Source organism: Chaetura pelagica, unplaced genomic scaffold (assembly GCF_000747805.2).
Source record: "Chaetura pelagica isolate M959 unplaced genomic scaffold, ChaPel_1.0 scaffold436, whole genome shotgun sequence".
Classification (NCBI taxonomy): domain Eukaryota; kingdom Metazoa; phylum Chordata; class Aves; order Apodiformes; family Apodidae; genus Chaetura; species Chaetura pelagica.
In genome coordinates this window covers 4,469,926-4,478,698 of record NW_009953651.1, presented here as the reverse complement: position 1 = coordinate 4,478,698, position 8,773 = coordinate 4,469,926, and the positions used below count along the sequence as shown (strand labels likewise).

At 44.1% G+C, this 8,773-nt stretch overlaps 1 protein-coding gene across 1 annotated transcript in view; it reads right to left on the bottom strand.

Moving 5' to 3' along the window:
- Positions 1-3,143, bottom strand: part of SUFU (suppressor of fused homolog (Drosophila)) — an 80,490-nt gene extending 77,347 nt beyond the window's left edge. Inside the window, exon 1 of the mRNA XM_010000087.1 lies at positions 3,010-3,143. Within this exon, the coding sequence (XP_009998389.1) occupies positions 3,010-3,110 (101 nt within the window). The 5' untranslated portion in view covers positions 3,111-3,143. The remainder of the gene's footprint in view (positions 1-3,009) is intronic.
- Positions 3,144-8,773: the final 5,630 nt, after the last annotated feature.

The following is an 8,773-nucleotide window of genomic DNA, read 5'->3' as shown; positions in this document are numbered from 1 at the left end:
TAGATTCAAGAAGTTACAAACTGGCTTTGATTTTTAAGTAGATGGAAAAAAAATTTTAAAATGAGAAAAACTTAGGAAAAATGTCCCGGAAGCATTTCTGCTGTCACTCAAGCTGTGCAACATGCTCAACTGGAGGGACTTATTTCCACGCAAGCAACTTGGCGTGAAATCCCACCGAAAGACCTGTGGTTCCCTAACGCTTTCATGACATCATGATTTAGGATTTTTAGAGCGACCAGCACAGCACAGCTGGTGTCATGGTTGCCATTATGCCATGAAATAGAGTAGTTTTAAATGAAAAAGGTCTCCCTGTTTGAAATTCTTAGATTTCTTCCATCTTATTTTGTGGACTCTTAAAACCAGAGCAGTTCTGTAAGCAGGGCATAGCTGATACTTAAGCAGAGCAGGAAATAGTGCTGCTTTAACTGGAAATAAATCTGTCAACAAGGAGGCACAGAGAAAGCTCCACTTTAGACTTTTCAGGTTCTTATTAAAAAATATAAATTAAAGTCAACATTTTCACATTACTTGCTACATCTGTTTGCTATTCCATCATAAATAACAATATAGAGGCCTCCAATTCAGTGTTGGTTTGCTCAAAATCAAAAAGTCCTTTTCATTGAATACTGCACTATAATTGGTCTGGATTGCACTGTATTACCAGAAGAGGTCCATGAGAAATAAACTATGTGTTATCCAGAGTCAAGCTGGGAAACTAAAAAGGCCTTGGGTAGTGTATTATCCTTTCCCTTCTAAAGGATGAAGGACAGCAAGGTTATGGAAGCACATCTGTAATGCAGGAATCTTCCCATCTGACACAAACAGGTCCAGTTCTGCTACCCTTGCGGAGAGAGTTGGGAAACAAAACCCTCACAAACTAACCCCTATCTCCAGAGACCACGGTAGTTGAGGAGAGCTCAACTGGAGGAATTATTCGACAGATTGAAACAACTCCCCTGCCATCACATGCTCCTGCCAACCATTACATGGCATATTCTACCTGGGACAGCAGAATTCCACAGTCCTTCAAGCAACAGAGAGACTGATACTCATTTTCTTAAAGAAAGGCTTTATTAAATTCCCTGATGGAGAACAAAAGCCTATGGAACATGCAGGAAAATCCCTAAATTCCTGCAATAAGCATCTGATGATGTGTAGCTTGTGTGGCAGTGGTGTTTTAAGAGTGCTTAGCAAACAGCACCTTCCATTGGGAGCAAGAATTGATGGTGGGTGCTGATCTCCTTTGAAGATCTCTCTATCTAAAGTGCTCACCTACCAGGTGGCAACTTCAGGTTCAGTGTTTAAGAGATATGCAGGTTTTGACAGCTTTGCCACAGGTCTAATTGCATATTAAGACTATTCACCACAAAGGCAGAGCCAGCCTTTCTGATAGCACATGAAAACAACAGTTTTTGGTCTAGCAGACAGGTTCTGGGAGCGAGAAGCCAGAGCATGGGCCAGAGCCAAGAAAATTGTCTCCCTACGTAATTTACTTCTTCATTCATAAAAACACATCATCCTTTGTGTCTTGAGCTGAGACCCTTATGTTCACTTCCTGCTTTCACCTGAAACCATCCGCAAGGAGAAAAGTCTCACCACGGAAAATCCACAGGCTGACAAGTCACCAAAGAGAGAAAGACTACACTTACTTCCACCAAAATTCAATTCCAGCAAAATGAAGCGGACAAACCCAGGTCACTCAATCTTGGCAACCTTAGATTTTTCAAAGACAAAGGTGAAATCTCATTATCTGAGAACAAAGGCACCACATAAAGGCCTGCATGTCCATGGTAGGGTCTCTTGTGGAAGCAAGGGAAGCCTTTGACTTCCTTTCTCCTAGTTTATTTCACTTGCCCTACATTTCCTCTGCCCCAGTAAATAATTACTGTTGTTTGTTGCTAGTAGATGTGTTAGTTAAATGCTCCAGACAGATCTCTGTGACACTAGTGTCCTGTATAAGCCTCAGTCTTGAGAGATGTGTCTTCTGAAAAAAAGTTCTGTAACCGCAAACAGGAAAACAAAAACACACCAGAAAAAAACAAGATCAAAAACCCAGGAGAAACTGCCTGGAGATCACAGGTAAGGTTAAAGAAACGGCCTGACTGCTGCTGTTGCAAGAGAAACATCTGGGTAAAAAAATAAAAATAAAAATGGTGGCTGACCCTTAACCAAGGCAAACAAAAGAGGGAAAGCTTGTGTGAACAAACCGGGGCCTTTCTGCGCCGTTCAAGGGCATGTACCCTGCAACTAGGAAACAGTGCAAAAACAGATTGACTAAACAGCAGCAGAAACCTGCCATTTCTGGCTGGTTAAAAGGCCATGTTCACAGCCTCAAGATGATGACATCTTGGCTCCTGCTACTCACTTGAACTGGAGTTAAGAAGCAAAGTCAGTAGAAGAAAGACAAGAACAAGGTTAGATCATGCTGCTTGCTAGGTCTAATACAAAATGCCTACTAAAGACCATCTGCACCAACAAGCTAAGATAATAATTTAATTATTGGAGAGAAGACAGTAAAACAATTAGAATGTTATGCTTCTGTTACACAGATTGGCACCTTATACAGCAGCCACTGGGGTGGCAATCTGCTGACATTAACACTGCTGCGCCAGCAACAGGAAAAATGCCCTTACAGCAGTTTTCCAGAGGAAGGCATTTAACATGCACAGGGAGGGGTCAGGATTTAAGCATATGACCACAACAGACTACCAAGAGTGAAAAACACAACAGAACATTCCATTAAGGAAAAGTTTCACAACCAGTTTATAAAAAAGAAAAAATAAAATAGCTTAACACTAATGAGGAAATATATTGCATGCAAAGCCTGAAGAAGGGAAACATCATACTTCTTCTACAACCAGGAACAGGCATACGTCACTCCTTGCAAGACCAAGGCTAAGGTATTCTAAGCAGGAAAACAAGCTTTTCAAATAACAACAATGGCAAGACAGGGTTCCCCCAAAATGCAACACAAAACACAAAAAGCAATAGAACTGAAATGACACTCACTCGTGTACTCTGTTGTCTCCATACAAGTCACTTAATCCAAAGCTGACGTAGTGCCAGTGCTCAGGAACATTCAGTGCTGGGTTTCCCAGGTTTCTATACATGCTAACATAGTCCAGAGGATCAGGTCCTCCCAACCTGTATCAAAACCAGAAAGATTCTTAGGTAAGTTAAAGACAAATGGGAAGTCTCCACAGGTGCTACAGGGGGGGCTGTACAAAGACCTGTTTCAAAACATAAATAGTAACAAAAATGAAATTAAGGTGTTTGAGTTGTCTCAAAAAAAAAAAAAAAAAAAAAAAATTAGGAGAAAAGTTGGGTTGAGTCCAGAAAGCTTCCAGCACAGGAAGGCAAAGTGCATATGTGCAACATACTACAATGTTTTTAACGTTAAAAGCATAAAAACCTCCAGAAAATCCTATTAGAGTTTCCACAAAACACAAAGAAAAAATGGCAAACTGTACTAGTAAAAGAGCAATAACTGTATCTGCACTGCAAGCTTGTAATTCAGGCCAGAGGCAAATGCCTCCATTATAATAAAAAACCCTGATGCTGTTCCTCAAAGCAGAATTTGAAATGGCTAAGTTTTGAGGACAGTAATCCCTACCTCTGAACATAAATATGACAGTTAAAACAGTGGAGGAGAAAAATATTGATTCAAAAAAATTAGTACCAGAACTTGAAAAATACACTCACTGCATTAATCAAGAACAAGTAAAAAGCATCATTGCAGCCTCTGCTTCAGCATTAGAATGGGTTCCTTAAAATAACATTACTGCAGAGTCAAGGTAGCACAGCCAGACTACATTAAGCAGGAATCACCACAACCTGCAGCCACCCTTCCCGTTACAAAGCCAAGGAAGCCTCTGGCTGGTGTGCCAGAGGAATGTGCTAGACTGTTTTGCTCACTGCTCACCCCGTCAATCACAAAACACACTGGTAGAAGCAAGCAAAAAGAGACATCAAACCACCTACCACAAGCATTTATGGAATACTGTGAGCAGGTGATTAACTGGTTCCTGCCTCCAATTCACTTTTTCTTCAAGGAAAATACTCTCCCCTGCTCCAAACAAGAAAATCCAATCTAAGATGACCCACTTCATTCAAACTAGTTACTACACACCAGTTCCTCTCATCTGCATGTAGAACAGAGGTGTTAAAAAGTAACTTGGAAATTCTGCATCAGCCTTGCCACAGAACTGCAGCACTTGGTCATCTCCACGGGAGACTCTCCAGAGAAGAACTCACCATGGCTGAATAGATGGATCCAACCCTTGCTGGTAGCTCATTAGTCTGATGAGAAGCCAGCATTTGGTGGAGCTGAAATGCAAAGCACCTGTAAGGAGGTGCTTTTCAGGGTGAGGTCTGAGGAGAGTTAATGCATATGGGCACTTTCTGAGTTTATTATCTGCAGGAAAGATGGTGCCAGGACAGGTCATGACAGCAGGTTTCCTTTTGTTTCCAGAAGGCACTTAAATACTCTATGCAGATCCCTAGTGACAATGACATACTATTTGAAGTCCTCTGTCCACCTCCTGCTGCCCAACCTTACCAAGTCTGTACAAAGTACTACATCAGCTCATTTTATTAAAAGGCTTGTGGAGGTAGCCCAAAGGTGTGCTGTGCTGCCTCTCTCCCACTGCTGCAGGAAATAAAAAGCAGAGCAGGGTTTTTCTAACATGAGTGACTTTCCCTAGGACAGCTTCCATCCAGTGAAGTCACATAAGACCACCACAGTAGCTCCAGGCCAGCTCTGGCTTTCCAGCAGCTCAGTCAAGGATGCAGGCCAGGACATCACAGCAGGACAGAGGGGGTGAGCATCCCAACCCCAGTAACAGCACTGAGGTCTATTGGTGAGGGTTAAGTCGGAATTTGACAACATTCTCATATGACAGGTGTCATCTTTACAGCATAAAAAGCAAACTGGTGAGCCAGCATGGGCAAGGTATGTTAGCCCCTGGGATGAAGAAGAGTTTGATCCTCAGTGGCAGCCTGGGAAAATCCTCCTTGAAGTCTAGCAATAGATTGAAACACTCAGAAAACAAAAGTCTCCCAGACACACCACATCTCCACCTGCCTTCCCATTCCTCCTCACCAGCACCATGCTGGAGGCAGTTTGAGATGTCTGCTGTAGATAAACATTCAGATGGCTATAGCTGAGTGTTGCACTGATGTCCCAGCCAGCACTCAGGCTCCTTGCAGCAATAACTCCCAGATCTGTGATGGAAGCAGTCAGATGGAGGCAATTTCAGCTGGGATAGTCACTTGTTCCCAAAGAGTGACTGTGAAAAGCAGCAGCGCACAATTATTCAAAGTTACCTGAGAGGACTCCAAAGCAAGTGAGGTCAATACACTGACCAGCAAACCATTGAGAGATTAGCAAGTGGTCAGTACAAATGTCTACACATCCATAATGAAGGGGAAACACCTCCACCTGCTAAACTACAATAATCTCCCACATGCAAATAATTTGCTTCCAAACTGGGTTTAATAACACCTCAAATGTCAAATTTTTTGCTTTGGAACACTGCTGGGGCAGGCACTTTGACAACATGCAAGACAAACCCTCAGACTGTCCTTTTCCAGGGCAGGGGCTGCTCCATGGGCATGCTCCTCCTCAGGACTATTCAAATGCCTTTGTCAGGACTGATGCAGGCAGTGACCAAGTCCTGCCAAGACTGCACCAGGAGAGCCAGACACCTTTCCCTTACTTCTGCCAGCAGCCCCATGCTCCTCTGCAAAGGCCAAACCTCTCTGGGAAATACCCAAGCACTAGCTTTAAAGCAACTACCTGTAGCACAGCTAGTAACGTACCCATGGTAATAACACTCAGGAAAGGCTTGTCAGCACAGATATTTATCCAGTTTCGGTGGCAGGTTTCACTGCTACACTAACTAGCTGAGTGCTGCTGATGCCTGTTGTGGTACCTCCTCCCACCCACAGCCTGGGCTGTTGCAGGGTTTGACCTTGTATCACAATCTACATATCAGTACATACGTTCACACAAAGAGCTGGAAGCGTTGGAGGATGTTATTAGGAAGAGCCCAACTTCAAAGCCAGAGGTACAGTACAAATTTGTTACATTCTCTATTCATGGAGCTCATTCAGGAGCAAGAAGGGCCGCCTGGGGGCAAACCCAGTATTTGCATCTGCACCAGGAGTCTTCTTTTGACTGATGTTAAGTGCTCTGAAGTTTCTCTGGAAGGAGAAACCCAAAGGGGGCATAGGAAGAAAGGGAAAATTTACCATCCATTCACCCTGGAAAATCCTTAGTGAATTGTTTGTAGTCACCTCCCAGCACCTGACAACAAGACTGCTTTTCACAGATATTTTTTGACAGCCCTTCAGAAGTAGTCTATGATCCCTAAGCATCTGCAGACCACAGGTCAGGGCACTGATTTTTGAGTGCATGGGCTAAATTCAATAAAGGTGATGAAAAACCAACCCTCCAGCCCAAGTTCTGCCTATTTCAAAACAAAGCAAAGTACAAATTTGTTTTTCCACCAGCAATTCCATGCATCAGGTATTTCACTTGGCAATACACAATCACGTTTTAAAAATAAAAGTGGATACTGGATATCAATGGAGAGAAACTCCTTTTCAGTGCATGGCCTTTATAAATATAGCCAGGAACTCTGCAAGGAGTTCCAAGTACAATCACAAACTCTTTTCCAAGATATGCAAACAGCATTTAAGAAGACTACTTCCATGAAATACTGCATATGGCTAAGCTCCTTCATTTAACAGGTATGTGGTTCTGCAGATTCTCCAACGTAACAAAGTAAGGATCTGCTCTGCCATGCAAGCCCAAGAAGCTCCCTGAACAAAAAAAAAAATGCTGTTAAGCATAGAGAAACTGATACATATAATTAAAAGCTGATTAGTGTTAAAATATTTCTCCTAAGGCAGGGAACGTTGTTCAGAAATTTCCTCTTCTAGTCTAAACCAACTAATAGATGACAGCCTAGGAAGAGGAGTATGGAGAGACGGAGAGCGAGGGCTGGCCGAAGTCATTCTGACGGGCTTCAACAAAACCAATCTCCAAGTTCTGCTAACTTCACAATCAAACAGGAAGCAACTACCTGTAGCATACACTTAGGCTTGAGAATTTCCTGCAGTAACAAGCTTCAGTTGAGGTTCAATTGCAGGGAAGCCCTAATCAACCAATTAAACATACAGCAAGGTTTCTTCCCCAATAAGGATCTCTGCCACTCTTTGTTACAGACCTCAATCTCCCTCCATCCCACACAAATCTTATGTCACTTTAATCAGTATTATTTTCAGCTGTTGATGAAAAAGAAATGCTGACTACCAAATCAAGGTGACTGGAAAATCATCAAGCTTGAATCTCTAAGATTGGAAGCAGATGTAAACATAGACCAATCAGACCAAAGTAATGTATTACTGACACACACAGATGATTAAGAAATTATTTGTATTTCGAGGTCTCAGGTTTTCAACATTTTATGTCAGCTCACTGTGTGTTTAAAACCCCTAAGCAATAAGGGCTAAAAGAGATATGTCTTGCTGGAACCACATGAAAAACAACACTTCTTTGCAAGACAAAAGCAATAGCTTGGTTGTCAGCGCAGAACACAGGAAGGATGTTATTCCCCTGTTGCTCCGGACTCAATCATATAGATATATACAGGTTTAAAAGAACTGTAGATAAAGACATGGAGCATTTACTAAACTTTACAAGTGCTAGAGTAGGGACTGGTCAATGTCAGGTCCATCAAATGCTTGTGGATGAGCTGATCGTGCTCCTTAGGTCCAGAAGAGGGGGCTCAGCAGCAAAGTGACAGTAAAAAGCAAAAGGAACTCCTCTTTGCACAGGGCTAGACACCAGACACTTATCTCGATAGCTAAACATCCAAGTACTTCCTTCATGCCACTCTCCCACATAAACAACTGCTGTAACTGGTGTTAGACTCTGTGTCAGCAGAGACAGTAAGCGGCAGATTCACAGACTGTGATTAACACATGGCTATGCAAGGGCAAGAGGAGCCTCTGCTCTGTGCAGTTCATGGGTACATACACAGCACCCATCCAGCCTGTAGACCAGAACACAGGTTCACTCTGGCCAGCGCTGATCACGTTCAAACCCTGAGTTCCAGGCCAGAAGGCAGACACTGTGCATCCAGTGAAGGAGGGGAAACTCCAGTCTCCCATCCTCTGTGAGAATCCCTCTGCTGAGTAACACACACTCTCTTTTCCCATGACCTACCCCAGTCAAGGCCCTCATCGCCATCCCTCACCCAAGGAAGCTCCAAACCACTTCAGAAACCCAAATACATGCTCCCATCTTCAGTACATCCCTTCTCAGACCCTTCCTCCTGTTCCCCACAAATGCACCTCCCAAGCACTCAACCAAATCCCCAATGCCTTCTCCCCCAAACCCACTGCACAACCCAAACCCTGCATGCAACCCCCAGCCCTGAGACCTATACCCCATGCAGTGTCCCCAGCCCTGCTGCTCCCTCCTCAGAATCCCACAAGTACACTACTCACCCCTCGCTCCACTGTTCCCCACACTCTTCTCCAACACTACACAAGGCCCACAGCCCCACTGCTCCTCCCAGCCCCACAGAAGGCCCAAAGCCCCACTGCTCCCCCCAGCCCCACACAAGGCCCACAGCCCCACTGCTCCCTACGGCCCACACAAGGCCCACAGCCCCACTGCTCCCCCCAGACCCACACAAGGCCCACAGCCCCACAGCCCCCCTGCTCCCCCGAGACCCATACAGGGCCCCCAGCCCCCCCGCGC